Raw genomic sequence first — 22,026 nt, forward strand, 5'->3', positions numbered from 1 at the left:
TCCGTTTATGCGAGTGTGTGTATGCACTCCGCCGTCTAGACTCTGGATAGTACTTATGCAATGGGATGTTGTTCTAGTGCTTGTTTTGTTTGTTTTAAAATCCTCTTCATTTTGCAGTTAATAACTGTAGGTTTTATTATTTTTGCAATGCAAACTCTAATCCACTTTCGGTAAAGCGCTCGTGCAACCGCACAACATCGCTTCCCCAGCCGTCCATTGTCACACATTACCTGAAGTTAGGGGGTGCATCCTCCCCGACTCTAGAACTCTGACCGTAGTTGTAAAACCCTAGTTTTTATGAAATTACTACGTTTTTCTTCGATTTTCAATAATTTTATGTCTTCGTAGAAATTAGGTGTACAATTGGAAGTGTCTGGTGGGGTTTCTTGCGGAATAACATAACAAAGAGACCATCCCCACAGCAAAGAACATCTCATCCAAACCACTCCTTACCCTAAAGCTATTACACTAGGCTAACCCAGCCATTGTTAATAATGAGGAAGCAAAGCGCCAGCGATCGTGGTGTGAGAAGGCGGCAGTTGGGCAGGTGTGGCTCGTTGGCCACGGGTTAGTGGAGGGCGGGTTCGACTGGTAGGCGGTGTGGTAAGTCGACAGCCACGGTCGGTGGTGGATGAGTGACCGTGCGATCGGTCTCAAGCAATAACTCAACCCTTCCACAAATTAGGAAGGGTACTTGAGTAGCACTCAAAATTCATTTAGGGAAGAAATAAGCCGAGTATAGTCTTCTTCTCTTAAGTCGGGTCTTTTTCCCCAATACAAATGGATTATGAAGTGAAGCATAGTAATTTACCCCTCAGTACACAAAACAAGCCTGGAGCTGACTGAATCCACAAGCGTAAAGTATGTATAGAGTGTTCTTACGTCTTCCTCCAATCCAAACGTTCCGACATGGTGATCGCCATTGCCAGTTTTAGTAGTAGCACCAGTCACAACGTACGTGAGACCTTGTAACATTTCAATCATAACTAGTGTGGGTGCCCACGCTTCGCGTGGGAAGGAGTGCGTAAAAAAAGGGGGGGAAAAAGATGGAACGGATGTGCACTGTTTCATAACGGCATTTACTGTGCCCGTATCGGGTTTGTACGGTTTGTTATCGGGTTAGCACGGTTCTTTATCGGGTCGGGCACTGTTCATCACGGGTCCAAGCACTGTTCATCGTGGGTCCCGGTACGCTGGCCTGCAGTGTCTGCGTCTTGGGGCAACCCCGGATGAACAGTATCGTAGAACAAATTTAAAGTTCTATATAGATAGATAACCCTTGCTCTGTCATTTTCGTCACCCGCCACGTGCCAGTGACACTGATGACCTAAGTTAGAGGAACTGATTGTCACCACCAGTCCCTTGCAAGTTTGGCATAGGGATTTAAGGATTTCACAAGCTGTCTCTCTCCACATCCCATATTGAGGTCCTTTTTTGAATTCCACAAAATGCCTTTTTTGTTTTTGAAAATAAAACTCTTAGTGGAGACTATGTTTGCTTGTTCGCAACAAACAATTGTCTCATCTGTACCAAACCAATCAAATGGCCGGCATCTTATTCTTGTAGTAGTGGAAAATGATGGAAAGCTACTAGTATCATTGTTCACATTGACTATTCTTCAACTACAATAATACTATAATAGGCACATATAAATATGTGTAAATATACAAGCAAACATTATCTTATAATAAACTGCCACTGAAACAAACAAAAAGCCATATACTCCATTGAGGGTCCACTTTTGGAACGCGTGATTGAAGAAATACAAGAATATAAAAAAATGAATAATACATATGCAAAACATAATTTTGTAGTAATAAGTGTTTGGATAAACTGTAGTAAAAACACATGAAACAAAACAATGAGGTTAGACTAGAGGTTTTTCCTTGGTTTTTCTCTGAAACCAAACATAAAGGAAACGACAGTGCTATGGACGTCTGCATCCGGACGCCCGCGCCACCCGACCCCACGCGGGGAATGCTCGTGCCTCCTCCGCTTGCCCCACAGGACGTCTACGCCCACTCGGCGGCGCCCCAGCGGCTTCGGCAGGTGGGTCTCATTACAACATGTGCAACACTAGATCTACTTTTACAACATCTAGATGAAACACTTGCGACATGCGTCCAAAAACAACTGAAACACTTGCAATATATGTCTGAAACACTTGCAAAAATACCTTAAAAACACTTGAAAAAACACTGTAAACATATGCAACATCCAAATCTACTTCTGCAACATCCAGATAAACACACTTGCAACATACGTCTAAAACACATAAAACACTTGAAACATATGCATGCAACATCAAATATACGCTTGCAACATGCGTATATAGCTATTGCAACATACACAATATTCCAATGAAACACCTGAAAACACTTGAAACACAACATCTCCAGCGGCCATGGCCTACATGGTGGGGAATTATGGTAGCCAGCAAGCAGTGCTCAGGTGCAGTTCATCCTTATGAGAGAGAGAGAGGAGGTTGTCAGCAGCGCAACAAACAGCGCAGGTGCTCCGGGTAGTGCTCGAACCTATCGTGATGAGGACATCACTTCTTCATCACATACAAGCCAAGGAGAGGAGGAGGTCCAGCATGGGCGTTCAATTCATCTTTTTCATGGTGGAGGCCCAGTCCAACTGAAGTTGGAGCCCATCTCGGGTTTTAGAACTGGTCTGCCTTAAACTGGTCACCTAGGACGCATCCAGACTTCGTTTTCGACGATCCACATATGGTTGGAAAGCTAATTTGATAAGGAAGCCAATCAAGTGGTCTCATGTCAAAAGACCTTCAGAATCAATGGGAATCGTCAAAACAAGTCAGCATCTGGAATCTGACAGGGTGTTGCGACACCATCTTTTGGTCCGTTGGACCGTGTATCGTGTTTGGGCCTATTAGGGGGCACGTCTAGGGGGGTGACGTCAAAGACTATAAATAGCAGCCGTCGCTCTCCTTAGGATTTGGGTTTTGTTTAGTTCTTGATTTCTTCGTGAAACATACATTGTTTTGCTGCAACTGTGCCGCCAAGACTACTTGCCGTGAACCAGGGCCCCAGTTCTTGATCTTGTTCGCCTGTGGCGATTAGTCCTTTCGAATAAAGACTTGAACTCCTTCTCATTATCATAAGCCTCATATTTATTTGCAATTTCATATTGCATTCATCCCGTTCTTACTTGTGTTCTCGATTCGCTTGCAGGAAAACCTTCTCGACGAGGTCAACAACGTTCGCGTGGTTGATAACCAACAGAGCAGTGGTATAACGGTTGTGGGGGTCCGAATTAGTCTTGGTTCGAAGCCTAGATCATGAACGTCGAGTCTCCACCAATCGACGCTATCATACCTTTTAGAAGATCGAGCCTAGTCTACATCAAATGGTATCAGAGACCTTGTTGCCCGTTAGGTATAACTTTGTTTTTTCCTTTAGATTGTTACTGTTTTTGCATTACCTATAGTCCACAAAAAGCCAAAAAAATATACACCGCCACATATTTTCTGTCCTATAGCCTCGTTGTGCCGTGCAATTTCGTCTTTGTGTCGCGTGGTTGAGTTTGTGCCCTAGGTCAAGCTCTAGTTGCTAGTTTTAGATCGTTTTTAGTCTAGTTTATGTTTTTTCCTTTGTTTTTCATCATAATCCATGAACACCTTCAAGTCTTGCTGTGTTTCCTTTATATCAATCAAACTCTAGTCCACGCCAACTAATTTGTTATACTTGTCTTTACTGTTTTCATCAAATCCTTGCTGCCATGACCAATTTTGCGCGCATTGTTCCCGTTTTGTCCTCTAATTCAGAGCCAGTTCATAAAACTGGTCAGTTTTTGCATACGAACTTGGATTTCGACGTTCCATATATCAAAATTGATCAGAAAAAAATTCGGATCCATCCATCTTCGGCTTTGCCGAGGTCAAAGATTTTTATTTTGGTCAAAAACTGGTCACAAGATCCTCTTTTTATGGTCACAAGCTTTTTGTCGATTTTGAGCACGTCTTCTGAAAATTCCACAGGCCACGCCTTTCACTTATTTAAGCTCATATTTTTTATGGTTACTTCTTTTATGCTCCTAAGTGAAGAAAAAATATCAAAAAATAAAAAGAAAAAGTCAAAGAATCCCAAAAAACAACGACATCCCAAAAATAGAGAAAAAAGAGGGGTAAGAGTGGAACAATATCTAGAGGAGCACATAGAGAGCGCCATTTGAGTTGTATTTGCGTGTGCTGATTTCTGCCTTGTTCCTAATCTTATTCCTGCTATTCACATCACCTCATACATCTGGTACTTAGAACGTGAGTAGGCCAGCAACTAAGACAAGTACTTAGGATACTTATTTAGCTTTGCTATTTAGTTACGAATTTTGCTATTCCCTGCTACTATATTGTGCCTGTCCAAGCTTCACTTTCTTCTAACCAAGTATAGGTTCGCCTTGCAACTGTTACACTCAAGCTACAATGGTATCACAGTCAATGACCGATTGCACCGCCTGTTGCTTTGGTAAGAACACTTGTAAGACCGTGGTAAGACGCTTGAGAGTTAAGTGCCTTGTTTTTCCTTGTCCATAACCTAAGTAGTTGGTAGGGATAATACTATTTATGTTGTCTTCTTCTTTCTACTAACCATGTCAGGAAAAGCGGAAGGCAGCGGCAAAGGAAACGGGGACACACCTACAGATTTCAATGACTGTTTCTAAGAATGAGTTTCGTGCCGTTCTTGATGACAAGTTCAATGAGATCCATCAACAAATCACCAACTTAGCCAAGAGGATTGAAGATGTTGAACAATGACATCCTGAACCACGTCATGAAGATGATGATGATGATCTCTCTAAGGAGGATGATGGCGACGCAGAGGCTGAAGCCAAAGCTCAACGACGTGCTGAGGATGCACGTAACCGTAATCGGTTGAACTTTAACCGACGCAGTATGGGAGGTAATAACCAAAGTAATAATGATTCTTTCTCTAAAACCAAGTTTAAGATACCTCCTTTTTCTAATTCTGTTGATCCTGAAGCATATTTAGATTGGGAGATGGTTGTAGATCAAAAATTTAGCTCCCATCAAGACCCTGAAGAATATAGAGTTAGACTTGCTACTAGTGAGTTTACTAGTTTTGCTCTTTTCTGGTGGAATGATATTTGCAATAATGTTAATGCTAATGCTAATGCTCAAATACCTCAAACCTAGACTGTACTTAAACGACGAATGAAATCAAGATTTGTTCCTCCATACTATCAGCGTGATCTGCGATTAAAACTGCAATGTTTAAATAAAGGTAGTAAGACTGTTGAGGAATATTATCAGGAGCTTTTAATTGGTCTTGCACGTAGTAACATACAAGAGGATGAAATAGATAAGTGTTCTAGATTTTTTGAAGGTTTGCGTCGTGAAATACAGAATGTTCTTGACTATAAAGAATGGACTAGATTTTCCCAGTTATATCATTATGCTCTTAAAGCTGAAAGGGAAGTACAGGGACGACAACCTAGGCGTTCCACGAATCCATCCACTCCTTCACGTCCAACCGAGGTGAGTAAATTTTCTGATATGCAGACACCACCAGCGCCGGTAAAGAAGAGTTCTTCTATCACACCTTCTTTTAGTGGATCTGCTACATCTTTCTCTAGCAGCTCTTCTAAAATTGTTTGCCACCGCTGCAAGGGCATGGGACATATTGCTAAAGAATGCCCTAGCAAATGCGCATATATTGCTACTGATGATGGTGGGTATGCTAGTGCTAGTGATGAAGAGAATAAATTTGCACTTGCAACTGAGCTTTATGCAGATAAATTTACGGATAGTGCTGAAGATCCTAATGAGGTAATTGATAGTGTGACATGCACTGCAAACTATCAATTAATCCTTGTTCAACGTGTTTTGAGTACACAAGTTGAGCCAGTAGACAAGCTACAATGCCATAATTTGTTTCAAATGTTTCTCATTGTCAATAATTTCCGTGTTCGTGCTATAATTGATGGAGGGAGCAGCAACAACTTGGTAAGTTCTAAGCTTGTCAAGACCCTTGGTTTATCTACACGTGCTCTTCCACATTCATACCATGTTCAGTGGTTCAACAATAGTGGTAAGGCAAAGGTAACACAATCTGCTCATGTGCATTTTTCTATCGGATCATACCATGATTATGCTGATTTTGATGTTGTGCCTATGCAAGCTTGTTCACTTTTGTTAGGCCACCCTTGGCAATATGATAATAATATTCTACATCATGGTAGGCAAAATAGATATACTTTTATATTTATGGGAAAGACCATCGCTTTACTTCCTTTAACTCCTGTTGAAATTGTGCAATATGAAAAGAAACTTGCTGAAAAGAAAAAGAAAGACCATGATAAAGACTTTAGCAAACCAACAATTGAACCATCAAGTAACATGAAAGAAGTTTTATTTGCTCTTAAATCTGTTCTTGCTGATCATGATGAACCTTGTTATGCTTTAACTTGTACATCGTCTATATGTCCACCTGGTCCTGCTTCTAGTGCTATGCCTCTTGTTGGTACTAACCTTTTGTAGGAGGAGGATGAATTCCCAGCCGAGAAACCACCATGACAGCCGCCTTTGCGAAGGATTAGGTGCCAAGATGAACGTTTTCTTCCGGAGCCATCGTTGCTGTTATCCAATGGAGGAGACGATCTACTTTAGTCGAGGACGACCTCAATTCAAGAAAAGGAGGATGATGAGGACATCACTTCTTCATTACAGACAAGCCAAGGAGAGGAGGAGGTCCAGCATGGGCGTCCAATTCATCTTTTTCATGGTGAAGGCTCAGTCCAACTGAAGTTGGAGCCCATCTCGGGTTCCAGGACCAGTCTGCCTTAAACTGGTCACCCAGGACGCATCCAGACTCTGTTTCCGATGATCCACATATGGTTGGAAAGCTAATTTGATAAGGAAGCCAATCCAAGTTGTCTCACATCAAAATACCTTTGGAATCAATGGAAATCATCAAAACAAGTAAGTGTCCAGAATCTACCAGGGTGCTGCGACACCATCTTTTGGTCCGTTGGACCGTGTATTGTGTTTGGGCCCATTAGGGGGCGCGTCCAGGGGGGTGACGTCCAAGACTATAAATAGCAGCCGTCGCTCTCCTTAGGGTTTGGATTTTGTTTAGTTCTTGGTTTCCTCATGAAATAGACATCGTTTTGCTGCAACTGTACCGCCAAGGCTGCTTGCTGTGAACCAGGGCTCCAGTTCTTGATTTTGTTTGCCTGTGGCGATTCGTCCTTTTGAATAAAGACTTGAACTCCTTCTCGTTATCATAAGCCTCATATTTATTTACAATTTCAGATTGTGTTCATCCCGTTCTTGCTTGTGTTCTCGATTCGCTTGCAGGAAAGCCTTCTCGGCGAGGTCAATCGCGTTCGCGTGGTTGATAACCAATGGAGCAGTGGTGTAACGGTTGTGGGGGTCTGAATCAGTCTTGGTTCGAAGCCTAGATCGTGAACGTCGAGTCGCCACCAATCGGCTCTATCATACCTTTCGGAAGATTGGGCCTAGTCTATATCATATCGTCTATGTCCTCGGCCACGAGCATGCGGTTCATGTATCCTAGCACAATGTCCGAGAACGCCTCTGAATCGTCCGACTACCCCACTGAGGGCAGTGCGATGGACGCATCCCGCGGCGTGGCGACGACGACACACGGTTTGTGCCGGCGAGCGGAACCATAGTAGTAGGTGCGACATTCAGATAGCTATCGCCATCGCCACCTGTGGTCAAAGCAATCCCATCTAGCGCACAATAGCGACTCGTGCCTGGTGATTGTAAGAGGAGGATGGGGATGGCTGAGCTCGTTGTGCCGTTCGCCTAGTGAGGATGAGAAGAGTGAGGAGTTTGAAGAAGAGATATAGGAGGAGGTAGTGTCGGTGGAGGGTGAGAAATGAGTAGATAATCTACCCTATAATACACTAGTTAGAATAAATCTACAGTCACACAATAAATGCCTGTTCCACAGTCATGACCTATACTACATTCACACCTTTGAATACACTAAAAAAAATATAACACCATTAAAACGGATACACCAGATTATCTGTTAGTTATTCTCTCTTGTTACTCGTCAAATCCCACAGCTCATGTAGTGGATCGCCCTCCATCGCCCTCCCGCACGCCCTCACCCCCACGCAGGGCGCAACCTCGGCGACCAGGGATCGAATCCCACTCCAGCCTCGGTAGTTTTTCCCCCCTCTCTGCTCATCTCTTCAGGAAACATGGAGGAAGAAGGCGGTAGCCGGCCAAGCCTACGGGGCCCATGCCTGTCCCTGCGGTTGTAGCAGCGCCGGCCGACCGGCTCGTCCCCACGCTCGGCCGATGGCCTGTGGTCTGCCGAAGCAGCGGCAGCCAGGGGGACAGCCGGTGCCCGTGCCTAGGCCCCTTGGCGCTCTCCTGGCGGCCGGCGGCCGAACGGGGTCGCGGCAGCCTAGATCTGCCACCCGCCGCAGCCGCTGCTGCGTCACTCAATCCGTGCGACGAGGAGATTGGGGCGGAGGACGAGGAGGAGACCCGCTTCCGTGCGGCTGCCGCTGAGTACCGCGCGCTCGTCTTCTACTGCAGCACCACCCTCGCGCTGCTCGGATCCGATCCGCACCTGTCCACCGCTCCGGCACGCCCCGCGCGCCGACGCGTTGCCGATCGATGTGTTACGGTATGCAATGCGTGCCCTCCCAATTCCCACGCTCCATCTCTCTCTGTACGTGTGTTTGGTTCATGCGATGGATCCGATTGATCTGGTTCATGCTGATGGATCCAATTCTCTGTTTCGCATGCTGCAGTCCCGTCACAGGGTCAAACTATTTTAATTTTGTTGCTAGGTTGCTTGCTGTTTTGTAAATTTGCATCGCTGCATGCATGGACACATGAGAATTAATTTGGGTCTGTAACCAAACATTGATCAAGCCAGAAATACAAACAACTATTTTTTAAGCTGAGCACAAACTTGCTGAACAAATGTCTGAATGGTTAATTTTATTCTTCATTTCTTAATTCGATCATATATTGTTTGGTTTAATTTCTTCTATTTTAGAGATGTTGCTGAGGCCGAGACTGAATCCATCAGCCACTGCCCACCGACATCAAGATTGCGCTCCATTGGATATGCCGCCACATGGATGTTGATGCGCTCTTGGCTTCATGGCTGCACACCACTGGGAACTCACCGTGGTCCGGAGGGAGGCCAGCCTCGCCATCGTCATGACCGTCGACCTGTCCCGCCTTGTCCTCGACCTGGTAAGCGATTTCTTAGCCGATGGCAGTGGCGTCGACGAGGACCTGCTTTTCCTTGTAACATATCCTTTCTGTTCTCAATTATAACTGTTTGATACTAGGTAATGCAAATGCCACACTGATCTTATATTGACCTGTTAGTGTAATTCTCACGGCGCTCGAAAAAATTTATCTCAGAATGTCTGGTTATTTCCTGAACATCTGCTTCAGTTTAAGGAACTCTTATGAAATTCTTATGCTCTGAATGGATCCTTAGGCAGAAGTCTAGATAATGTCCATGCTGCTTTCTGCATGCACAGATTGTTTGGGGTTATGGTAGTGAGTCAGTTTGCTAGGAATTACCCTTGTAAATTATGTGTTTTTCTAAGATCCAAGTAAAATGTACACTTGGGCAAAGTTGACTGGCATGTTGCACGAGTGGTACTTTCTGTTTTTGTCCACACATCATGAGTTTTCATTGCACTACCGGCTTAAAGGTATGATTATACTGTTTTCACATGCGGAATTACAAACTGAGCCCCCTAGATATGTTTTAACACTAACTACTAAATCTGAATGAGACTATGCGACATTAACGCAAGGCTGATTATTGGATATAGCTGGATATTCATAACTATTGAGATTTTAAGCTAGAGAGTTTGCAGTGTTGTTCCAGTAATCGATAATTTGTTCTTCCTAGACATGCAGGTTAAAAGAGGAGAGGTGGGGTGCATGGAAATTTCTACTGGAATGCAGCTCTACTAGACATTGGTAAAATGGTTCATGTGCAAATGTTCCCTACTTCTATACTCAATGGTGGGTCTGAAACCGTAAATCTACCTACAATCTCTTTTTGTGGTGATGAACAGAAGACTATACTTTTCACAAACCCCCTAGATATGCATGTGTTTTCCAGATTATATACATGGTTATATACAATTGTGTGAAAGTTGAACTATGGAAAAAAAATATCATCGTTTAGTTGTTTTTATTTGCATCGCTGAAATGAAGCCGTGTTGTTAGCACGGGCACTATACTTATTATATAAGAGCTGACACAGACACCGTAGGATTCAAGATTGTATCAATAATATTGAATTTTTTGCGCTGTTTTTGGAAATATTTTAGGAACTAAACTGAGACTATATTGTTATTTATATGGTGTTGCTTTCTTTTAAGATGTCAACATGGTTTGTCGCCGTTGTATTAGCACGGGTATTATACTAGTAAGAATTAATTAGGGAATAAGTGATTGTGCATGGGACACATGAGCCTCGAGAGTCCGTCCTGTATTTTTTTTGGAGGGCTCGGCTTAGAACGTTTCTGTAAAATGAAATTCTCCTATGTTCTTCCCGCAAGTGATTTCTACGAAACAAAGGATGCTACAATCACTCAATCTATAAGGACGTGAATTCTAAGTTTTTCCTTCTATCCAAATTAAGGGGACTAGGATTGTAAGATGCATAGAAAGACAAGGACAATAGTAGATATTTGTTGATTTCAACTCCAAATTATTGGGTCCAGCGGGAAAAAAAACGCTAATAGTACTAGTATTATATATAAGGTCATGTACAGCCCAAACAGGAACCAAACAAGACACGCATAGCACAAAACTCTACAATCTCTTGCCTCTCCTAGTTCATCGGCCATGAAAGAATAATTTTTTTACTCTCTTGACCATATGCCCTGGACAACGGAATGTTGTACAACCTCGAGTCCTTTGATTATTTTATCGTCTTCTCTCTCAGATACCTTTACTTGCTCCCATTCCATGTCCTCTTGATAGTTTCTCCCCTTACGATGCATAACTCGTCTAGAGCATCTAAGCATGTGTTTGGTTAGGAGTTTGAAGAGGATTGAAACGGGTTGGAATGTGTTGGATTTATTTTAGACGTGTTTGGTTAAAGGGCTGGGTGGGTTGGGTTGAATCCATGGAGGAATATACCTTCCAGATGTGGGTTCATTCAGTACCTCTAGATTAGAGAAATCACTAGTCCATTACGCGCGCCATCGCGCGCGTCGGCAAATCACCTGGTTAAGGCGTAGGTAAAAGACATGTTTAATCTTTGCATGGGAGCTGTCATGCACAAAAACTGAAAGATTGGAGCCTTTTTTATATGGTGCAGGAGACATCTACTACGCATAAACTGGCACAGATAGTTTATGAGAGCTAAATCCAAAACATTTTTTTACTCTATAAAGCGGGTATTCAGGAAACTCCGAGTAATATTGAAGAGTAATAAGGAGCACCCTGTAGGCAAGCTAACAGCGCCACAGCGGAGACTATGAACACAATAGAACTGCCTCTATGTTCGCTAACCTTGATAAGGGTCAAAGAAGAAGACACTGTCATATTGTTGTTTGGTGGACCGGTTGTGCTCTTGCTGAGATCTGTCCAAAACCGCAATTGCACTATCTCTGCACACAATCAAGAACCCATTTGTAAGATACATGGCAGTTCGGCCATAGACAATAAGAGCACAGGAAAAAGGCATGTGAACTACGAACACCTACTTTGGGCGTCATATATTAATTTGCTAAGTATCTATTAACCGCAGAGATACGGCAAGAAAGGTAGGCTATCTTCCACATTCAGAAGCTCGAAATTATTTGATTCTTCTAATATTTGCTTCATCTTGCTCTGTCAAGGCACCAAACATACATAAAACAGGGTATGGGCCTGATATTGCAGATCCTAAGACAGGTATGATTTCTATTTTCTTTTACCTATCTGTCTTCCTTGCTGCAGGTAGCTGCATTTTCCTTAGCAGCCTGGCAACAAAACTACCTGCAGCATGTTACGAACTACAAAAGAGGTGGTCATTAATATGTCTACATCGACAAATGAAATTTCCCTCACACTCCATGATAACTCCAAAATATTTTTCTTTGCCGGCAACAACTGTCGTCATATATGAAAAGTACAGGGCACCGAGCCATTGCAAGGAAATACGGTTGAAAAAGTTCAGCAAAAGATAAATAAGACGAAAAAGGAAAATTGACACACGGCACAATTAGGAGGAAATAAGCAGCATTAGTTGGGAGTCCATGATAACTCAAACTAAATATGTCTACATCCTACCACAGCGAACTATTCTTTGCCAGACTTGTTTGTGTACATAGTTAATGTTTATCACAATTGTTGCACATCTAAGTAAATACTCCCTCCGATAGTCCGATCCCAAATGTAAGTACATTTAACATTCTTCCAAATGCACCAGGAGTCCATGATAACTCTAGTGCACCTCCTAGCTTCATCTTCCATGTCTACCCCTACTTAAAATGCACACTAATCCATGCAACACACTTTCCACTTATCTTAACTATAGCAAAGATAGATGCGCAATATAGTCATTGTACCACTCAACTTAATTCTTATGCCCAAGGCCAACTGGACTCATAATGGGGATTTTAGGGACTAGGGAGCATGCTTTAATTTCCACAATAAGAATACAACTGAAATGGAACTTGCAATTCTGATTCTAAAAAAGGGTAAACATCTGGAATGTTCAGGATAAACAGATATTCTAGTGGATCACAAAATCACACAGACGGCATATCATATCATGCTTCTCAGGTACTGAACTCGAATCAAATTCAAAAGATTTGCACAACAATTATTTACAGATACCAAATTTTGTATAGCACCTCATTAAAGTTACAGTAAAGATAAAGGTGCAATAACATACCGATTCCTTCTTGCTGTTTTGCTTTTCCTCCAAGTCTTTGAGCGCCCGATCCATCCGCTTCCTGCAAAATAGCCAGTCCCACAAGCTCAGCACAACAACATGAAGGCACTGTGAGCTGATGAAACCACAAATGAGGCCAGCTGAAAGCGACTCACAGCTCTGCGGAGATGTACTCGATGCGCTTCTCGACGTTGGCCTTGGCGTCCGCGAGGTCTTGCTTGACCAGGACCGGTCCGATGACCCTGTACACGTCGGCCCCGTCACTGAGCAGCTCCAGCTCCTGCAAGCAAGCAGCCACAGCCGCGAATCGAGTAAGCCACTCACGGCGAAGAAATCGCCAAAACCTTGAGAGTTATTAAGAGGCGAGGAAGCTGTGCGGGGTGCGGTGCGTGCCTTGAGGACAAGCTCGTTCTCGCCGACCTGGATGGTGTACTGCCTGCGGACCTGGTGATTCTTGGCGATGTCTGTGAAAGGAAGGAGCAGCGGAAGTCAGAGGAGAGAGAGGTAGATAGGGTTCGGAGACGGCGGCGAGGGATTGGGGAGAGCGCGTGCCTTTCTGGATCTTGCTGAGGGTGCCCAGAGGTCGAAGACGACGGAGCAGCCTTGAGCCCCCAAGGACGCAGCGGACGGGCCGATGCGTCGGGCGAGCTTGAGGTCCGGGTGCGAGGCGAGGTCGAAGGAGCTGCATCCCGGCCACTTGCGGGGGCAGCGGGGGCCAGCTCGCGGACGTGTGCCACCGTGCCGCCCGTGCACCGGCCATCGGTGGAGGCCATGCAGCCGAACCTAGCGGAGACAGGGAGGGCTGGCGCTGGACCCGCCTGCTCGCCGTAGATCCACCGCCTCCATCGCCTGTGTGAGGTCCACGCTGTGCTCCAGCTTCAGATCGCCCACCGGGAGGTGCTCCGTGAGCTGCCGCTCCAGATCCACTGTCGAGGCTGCTGACGTGACCTCCCCGTCGTCATCGACAGCCACGACGGAGTTTCCTCTGCCACCAGAGCCCTCCGGCGCGTTAGGGCGTCCGCTGGCTGGCGAGGCGGTCGTGGGGACGACCGGCGACGGAGGGGCAAAACCCTAGGTGGCGCGACCCGCTGCCTTGCTTCGCGAGGAGGAAGTGGCGTGGTGGCGGTGGTGATGGTGGACGAGGAGGAGGAGGAGAAGGAGGAGGGAGGCCACGGCCGCGCGGAGGGCCGGCCACCGTCGAGGCCGTCTCACGCCGTCGCCTGAGCCTCTTCGCGAGTGGGGAGCGAGGGAGGGACCGTACAGGAGAGAGGGAGAGGGGAGGGCACGCCGTGGGGTTTTGGGGGGTGGGGGGGGAGGGGGAGAAGGAGGGTGGCCGCAGCAGCGCCGTCCCGGCCGTGCGGTCCGTGCGCCGTCGCCATGGTGGCATGGATGGAGAGAGGGAGAGAGAGAGAGAGAGAGCGCGGAGAGGAGGAGGCTGTCGGGGTCGGCGCGAGAGGGCGAGGGTTTCGTAGCGGGGGCGTGGGACTGTAGCGGTGGATGGAGGCAATCTGCACCGTGGATCACAGAATCCGACGGCCAGACGATTTTGGGGCGACGTGGACGGCCTGAGAGCTGGCTAAAGCTCGCCGGCTTAATGATAGTAAATTTCGATCCAAATGGACATCGCCGCTTCTCATTTCGTGAGCGGGAGTGCAAAGATTGCTTGGGGGCTTCGTTAGCGTGGATGCAAGACAAGGCAATGCGTGCTCAAGCACCTAGCATGGCGGCACAGGTAAGCTCTAGCACCTAGCCACGGTAGCGCGGGGCGAGCTCCTACCCATGGATTTAAATAGCGGGCTATAGCAACGCTATAGCGCCGTTATAGCCTCCGGAGAGAGCTCCTGCTACGCTATTTCTATTTTTTCGCTATGTCATTTATAACCACTGTATTATGCTTTAACGTCGCTAAATTGATTAGCTGTGACTTAAAAATAGTGCTGCTATTTTAACTTTAGCTTTTAGAGTGACAATCTACTTATTATATGTTTATCTTCTGTTGTTAAGTTGATCTTTTAAAAAATTGAACACTTGAGGGTCCGTTTGGTTGGGCTTTTGGCTTTGGCTTTTTGCCCCAAAAGTCAAAAGCCCAACCAAAGGGGCTGCTTTTGGAGGCTATTTTTTCAGAAACAACAGCTTTTCCGTAGTACATTTTTGAAAGCTGGTTTGACCCTGCTTTTGGCTTTTGGCTTTCTGCTTTTCGAAATTGGTGGAATAAAAAGCTCTTCTATAGTTGTTTCAAGAGAGATAAAGATAGAAGGTATATTTTATACTTGTTTAACCAAACAGCTTTTAGCTTTTCTATAGTTCACGGCCCACAACCCACAGCCTACAGCCCACAGTAGCTTTTTCCCACAGCTACAACTCAACCAAACACACCCTGAGTCTCACAAATTGTGCTATAATGCCATATTAAATAATATTCTCTAGACTCTTAAAAGCCTTGAAAACATATTTGTGTTCAGTAATTTTCACGATTCTTGTGTTTTTATGAAATAATTACTTGATTTTTTATGGTTTTCTTAAAAACCGCTATATGTCATAGCTCCGCTATAGCTACGCTATAGCTTTATAGCTTCTGGAAAAAAGATGCCACTATTTGCAATAGCCCGCTATTTTAAACCTTGCTCCTAACCCCAGCCATGGTGGCACAAGGTGAGCTCCCAGCGGTCCTGGAGGAGCTCCTCTGTTGGAGCAGCGCGGGCATGGCCGTAGGGCGAGGCAGTGTTGGGAGGGGCGTCGTTGTTTCGTGCTCTACTGGAGGAGAAAGAACATGTAGGAGTGGCTGACAATGTGGGTTCCACGATGACAGCTAGACCCATGATGACCATCCTTCCCAACCTATTCAACCCCTCATACAAAATAAGAAATTGGAAATAACTCTATCTCTCAAACCAAACACAAAACGGGTCCAACCCAACTGTAAAAATTGAGACAGGTCTAATCCAATCCATATCATCCCACAATCAAACGCATGCTAAAAGTTTCTTCACCCTGTTTATTTGGGCTGGTTTGGCTTATAAGCCATGGCTGAAAGTACCGTTGGCTGGTTTGGTGTGAGAGAAAAATAATGTTCGTTGACTGATAAGCCACAAATACGACCAAACGAACAGGTTGTTTATTAGTGCCTCTTTTGGACATGGATTGAACATGTCCTAAGTAGCTGCTATAACAAATTTAGAGCATATAGTTCGACCTTGTTTTATGAAATTATAATCAAGTAATTCTATGACAACATTTTCTCAAACAGTGCTAAAAGAATCTAATATATAGATGTGTCATTCAACATGAGGGACAAGAGTAGTATTACAAGGTTGTCTTACATGTTCTTATATTCTTAACAAACAATTGCCTCATCTGTACCAAACCAATCAAATGGTCGGTGTCTTGTATTCTTATAGTACCGAAAAAAGATGGAATGCTAGTAGTAATAGTGTGCACATTGACTATTCTACAACTAGCAATAATAGGCACGTTTATATTTAAATGTACAAGCACACATTAACCTTCAATAAATCTGTTGCTCAAGCAAACAAAATGCCACATACTCCATTAAGATTGTAAAATGCCTAGAAAGACAAGGATACTAGTAGATATTTATTGATTTCAACTTCAAATTATGAACAGTAATATTATTATAACTAGTGAGAACAAATCTAGAGCATATATGACGATCTTGGCTTACGAAACCATAATCAAGGAATTTTGTGACAACATTTTCTCAAGCAGCTAAAAGAATCCAATATATGGATATACCACTCAACACGAGTAACAAGTGTATAGTATTACAAGGTAATCATTTTCACGCACTTACAACACGATTGATTGCCACAATGAAACAACTCAAAATAGCAACCCAAAATCTCAAATAAAAATCATTTAAGGCTATACTCAACGAACAAATAACACTTGTAATTATGTTTTAGTGTCCTTAACGACTGTGTAGTATACTAGCTAGCAAGTTTTAAGCCGCTGGAGATGACTTCGGCGCCACCGCCTTGACGGCCTCGAACCTGGGTTCCTTGGCCTGGAACTTCTGCTTGGCGTACACATCCATGTAGTCGCCGAACACGTACTTGGGGTACGCCTCGCCGCCGCCGCTGGTCACCGCCGCCGGCGAGATGGTGGCCTCGTTGGCCGGGTTGTAGAAGGAGGCGATGGAGCGGCGGTTGCCGTCGCGCATGGGCAGCACGCGGTGCCACGCGCTGCGGTACCGCCCGTTGCTGAGCACCTCGATCTGGTCGCCCGTGTTGACGACGATGGCGCCCGCGAGCGGCTGCACGTCGGTCCACTGGCCGTCCTTGAGCACCTCCAGGCCGCCGACCCTGTCGTCCTGGAACAGCAGGATGACGCCGCCGGCGTCGGTGTGTGCGCGCAGGCCCGTGATGAGGTCCGGGCGCGGGCACGGCGGGTAGTGGCTGACCTTGGTGCCGAAGAAAGGCTCGTGCCGGCCGTCGCCGGAGAAGGCGGCCTTGATGCTGCCCCTGTCGAGGCCGAGGTTCTCGTCCATGGCCTCCATGACGCGCTCGCCCAGCTTCCGCAGCTCGGCGCGGTACTCGCGCATGGTCTCCTTGAACGCCGGCGGGTCGGACGGCCACTGGCAGCCGTCGTGGATGTAGAAGATGTCCTCCCAGTCCAGGTCGTCCACGGGCGCCACCTCCTCGCCGCGCCGCTCCGCGTCGACGAGCGCCTCCAGCGTGCGCACCGGCTCCGACGCCCTGAACCCGGCCTCCCGGAGGCGGTAGCTGTCTGAGCACACCTTCTTGACGCGCTCGAGAAGCTCCAGCGGGATGCCGTGGTTCACGAGCTGGAAGAACCCCCACTCCTCGCAGCCATTGGCGATCTGCGCCAGAGTCTCCGACCTCTCGGCGCCGTCCAGCTTGGAGAAGTCGATCACGGGAACCACCATGGCTGATGAATGAAATGAGCAGAAGAGAAAAGAAGACGACGACTATATATGTTCTCGATCTCTGTCCGGATCGGATCGAGAAAGCCTGCTCTGAAGTAGATCTTTAGGTGTTGCAACAACTATATACCTTCAATTCAGTGAAGGCTGGTTTGCATGCAGATCGTTGATCGGATGGCTTGAGGTCGGAGGCCATGGCTGTGGTTTTATAGGGTACCGAGTGTGCAAGTTTGAGCATGTGCCAAACGGGGAGAGACGAAGTTTCTGGGAGGGCAGCTAAGTCGCCAGCGGCACATTTGATTGGCAGTGGCAGCTCATGCTGGATACTGATACTGGACTCGGCAGGGTGGTGTCGTGACTTCTCCTAATGGGGACGATTCTGTCCTTGTCGCTTGTCTGTCGTCTGGTAGGAGTACGACTAGACTCTCCCTACAGGCAAATATAAATATATATATGACCTGACTTGGAAAATGTTGCTCTATAGATGCAGAACTCAGTTTTCTCTGTATTGATACGGTAGATGTTTTTTTTTTCTTTAGAAAAACAACGGACAAGAAAATTGCCAGACATGTATCCATAAAGGACTAGGAGGTCAGGAAAACTACTCCGACAGAGAATTTCCCATTGACATCCATACTTATAATCTCAGTCATCCATTTCTCTTGTGTGATATTCATAAAATTGATGGGTTTTTTTTTCTCATCTACCCCTCGGAGCGAATCACAAGCAAATGAACGGGTATGGCAAATCTAGTGTGCATATGCAAATCTGAGAAAATCCATGTCCTTCGTTAGCAAACACCATTGTCATTATTTTGAAAATATCCTCTTTCTACTACGAGAACACCATATCCCTCAGAAAAAAAAATCGTCACCTATTCTCGGATTGTGGATTGCAAGAAAATTACGCCCTCTATTCTAAATTATAAGACGTTTTGATTTTTCTATGCATCAAAGCATAATAATATTTAAGTGCATAGCAAAAGCCACGAATCTTGAAAAAATAAAACGTCTTATAATTTAGAACGGAGGGAGTACATAGTTCATTCCTCTTTCAATCCAACAAGATTGTACCTATAATGCATATATCCATCACCCAGTTGTCCACTTTATTCCAATGTCTATATTGCTTCTTCACTCGATAAATAAATATGTCATCCAAATGCCGGTGCATTTTCCCATGCTTTCTCATACTCCCATATATTATTGCATCATCCAAGTGGAAAGAAGAATAATGCATATCGATGGTCCTTAAAAGACTTGTCCAAAGATATTACCTAGGTCCTTTATCTACTAAAACTTTCTAAAAAAATCATATCCAGATCTCTAAACTTTTTCAGTTTAGTGCTAAGTCTCCTCATACTCTGTCCCTTATCTCTTCTCTTTGTCCTTCTCAAATCTGAGACAAGGATTTCCTAGAAGGCCTGTATCTCTCTCGCTTTTAATTAGGGTGGGTCTCATGACTCGATTGTGTGAAGGTGAGTCAATGGGAAATGAGAGAGCGCTCAGCATTATCAATAAAAACGGATATATACAAACATAAAATAGATATTTTTTTTTCTTTATTGATTAGGTTCGAACACGGATAATGTCCGATGTGTCAGATATAGATATGAATAGATAGTTGGATACAAGCATTCAACGACATAACCATATTAGATATTCATCTTTGATTATCCAAATTCAGATATAAGGTAGGTTGTTCCAGTAAACCTATTCCAGTCGATCTTACACTCCCAATGACTTGGGCATGCTACATGCAGGAGCGGGCCTACCTTTATTTAAGATCATTCAGTTGAATACTCATTATTTTTTCAATAAATTTAATACATATAGTGTATACATGTATATGTATAAGAAAAAAAAAATAGAGCTAAAATAATAGGATAGTCATGAATTGAGCCAAAACAATAGCCTTCTCTGGTCTCCCATCCATCCTGTCAGCCCAACAATGCAAATGGTCCAACTACTCCAACTCCCCATCCACAGTCCGCTCAGCATACCCCTAGGTGTGTGCGCGACTCCCATCCTCTTAGCGTGACGGTGCATCACTACTTTAGCAGTTTATCCACGTATCCCAATCTCCCCTTCTAACTCCTATTCTTGGGTTCCAAATCCTAGGTCTACTCGAGGCAGTGGCAGATCAGCAGCTCTTCGCTTGGCTAGCCTAGGCGGCTGCCAAGCGAAGCGCCTTCGGATAATGGCTAGTGGTTGTGTGGCTTGTTATGGGGCAACACTTTAGTGGTGAGGGCTACCGTCATGGTTGCACTGAACGAAGTTGTCGGCGACAGCTCTACGCAGTAGTGCGGCACCGGGCCATACCACCGAGAAGTCCAGAGCATGTGATGCTTGCTTAAATATATTCTTGATAGGAATGTTGAGATCAGTCAAGCTTCGGTTTGATTCAAATAGATTGACATATATGAGTCAACATTAATATGGTCAAGCCAATTCATGATTCCTTATATCCTTTTCATTTTGGCTTGACACCCCTAACACTTACTTCAATATCTATCTTCTTACTTCGAGCTTGATCAAATCAATGCATAGTGATTTTCTAAATCTTTATCCATACAAGCAAAACAATGTAGAGACCATCTTATATCCATTATACATTGTCTCCTTTGTCATTTGATCTTTGCTTGGCATTTTCTCACTCATGCATTCTTGACTCATTCTTCAATACTTGATCAAAGCTAATACACTATCAAACTCTTCTTGTTCACACAAAGCAAGCCACCTATATGAGACCGTTTCTTGTTTATCAACTCATGTCTCATTAGCCATTTGTTAAACATGCTTGCTTTACGTGATGTCATGATATCCCATAACATAGAAGTCATTTCATCAACTCCATTCGCATTGTTGTCTTCTGATTGAACTAAATTGTTTCCGTAATCTTCTAACACAACAATATATAACTTTGGCCTTCATTTGAACACAATGTGGGATACCATCACGTTTGCTTTCTTGTTGAACCTTTGATACACTTCTCATTATACAATTTTCAAGTTTATGCTTACTCAATTTTCTATTCACACTTAATAAACTTGTTATACCTTTAATGGTGTTGTCATTTAATCCACCAAAACCCACTAAAGGTTCAGATGCACTTTCAGACAATCTCCGCTAGACAGGACATAGAAAATTTTCCCTTGGGGCATATGCCCCCATGTGCATGCACCATTGGATGCACCATGCACATGGGGGCATGCCCTCAAGGGCAAAAACAACTTTGCCAATGAGACACCCATCCACGTGAAGTGTGGAACTATGGACTACATATTTGGTGATGCAGCCACGGTGTTCCAGAGCTGCAAGATCCTCACGCGACTACCCAGCGTGGTCAAGCAAACACTATCACAGCTCAAGGCCGGGATGCTACTAACAAGACAAGGGGGTTTGTTTCCCAGTTCTGCACGTTGGCCACGGACAACGATCTTCTTCATGCAAACTTCATAGTCAACACATATCTTAGAAGGCCCTAGAAGAAATATTATAGAGTCATTTTCATGTAGTCTTTCATGTCTAATGTCGTTCATCCCGCTGGTTGGCTGCCATGGAGTGGGACTACGCGCCCTTGGACACATTGTAATATGCTGAGTTCAATAACTGTGGCCCTGGCGCTAACATCAGTGGTCGGGTGCACTGGCCAGACATCCACTGCATGCTAGGTCAGTGGCAGAACCATCAACTTTAATTAAGGGGCCCGGGCAAATATGATGACACCTCGTAAGTGTAATAAATATATACATAAGTGTATGTCTCAATAATTTTATCAATGCTTTTACATATGTAGTTAGTTTTCATAACAAAAAACCACAATATTATGATAAAAGATGAGTTTAAAATGAGAAAATGTATTGTGCATTGAAATATTTATGAGGGTATTAAAAATTACAGTTTGGGGGAGGGGGGGGGACGACACCTACTAGCCCTTGGTTCCGCCACTGTGTGCTAGGTGCAGCTGAAGCTACACCAATTTCACCGTGAAGAATTTCATCAATGGAAACAATTGGCTACCTAGCACTAGAGTATCCTTCACTCCAGGCCTTTAGCCTTTTAGCTTGTCTGATCGTCCTATCATAGTCAAGTTGAAAAGTCAATGAACGCAAGAATCAAGTCATGCCATGTAATGTCACGTGGTGTTCTTGCCACGTTTGCATGTGTGTGTGTGTGAGGATGGATGTACTCAACCTTAGTTAGTAACTCATAATATGTTCTTTGT

At 44.7% G+C, this 22,026-nt stretch overlaps 2 protein-coding genes across 2 annotated transcripts; both read right to left on the reverse strand.

Moving 5' to 3' along the window:
* Window positions 1-3,860: 3,860 nt before the first annotated feature.
* On the reverse strand, window positions 3,861-13,656 carry LOC136515429 (prefoldin subunit 6-like). Its single transcript, XM_066509016.1, has 5 exons — window positions 13,449-13,656; window positions 13,290-13,360; window positions 13,052-13,176; window positions 12,893-12,957; window positions 3,861-3,985 (listed from the first exon to the last, which is right to left on the reverse strand). The coding sequence occupies exons 1-5, from the start codon at window positions 13,654-13,656 to the stop codon at window positions 3,861-3,863; spliced, it is 594 nt and encodes a 197-aa protein (XP_066365113.1).
* A 2,990-nt stretch (window positions 13,657-16,646) lies between these two features.
* LOC136517745 (1-aminocyclopropane-1-carboxylate oxidase-like) lies at window positions 16,647-17,965 on the reverse strand. The gene has a single exon (XM_066511389.1). The coding sequence runs from the start codon at window positions 17,800-17,802 to the stop codon at window positions 16,858-16,860; it is 945 nt and encodes a 314-aa protein (XP_066367486.1). The 5' UTR covers window positions 17,803-17,965; the 3' UTR covers window positions 16,647-16,857.
* Window positions 17,966-22,026: the final 4,061 nt, after the last annotated feature.

This window comes from Miscanthus floridulus, chromosome 17, assembly GCF_019320115.1.
Source record: "Miscanthus floridulus cultivar M001 chromosome 17, ASM1932011v1, whole genome shotgun sequence".
Classification (NCBI taxonomy): Eukaryota; Viridiplantae; Streptophyta; class Magnoliopsida; order Poales; family Poaceae; genus Miscanthus; species Miscanthus floridulus.

Bases quoted from the DNA above. Each gene is read 5' to 3' on its own strand.
- LOC136515429 (XM_066509016.1), bottom strand. From the start codon at position 13,656: ATGGCCGGTGCACGGGCGGCACGGTGGCACACGTCCGCGAGCTGGCCC. The intron at 13,361-13,448 runs GCACGCGCTCTC...TTCCTTTCACAG, and splicing joins CCTCAGCAAGATCCAGAAAG to ACATCGCCAAGAATCACCAG. The intron at 3,986-12,892 runs GTTATTGCACCT...AATTTTCAGAAG, and splicing joins CAGCAAGAAGGAATCGGTAT to ACGTGCTCAAAATCGACAAA.
- LOC136517745 (XM_066511389.1), bottom strand. From the start codon at position 17,802: ATGGTGGTTCCCGTGATCGACTTCTCCAAGCTGGACGGCGCCGAGAGG.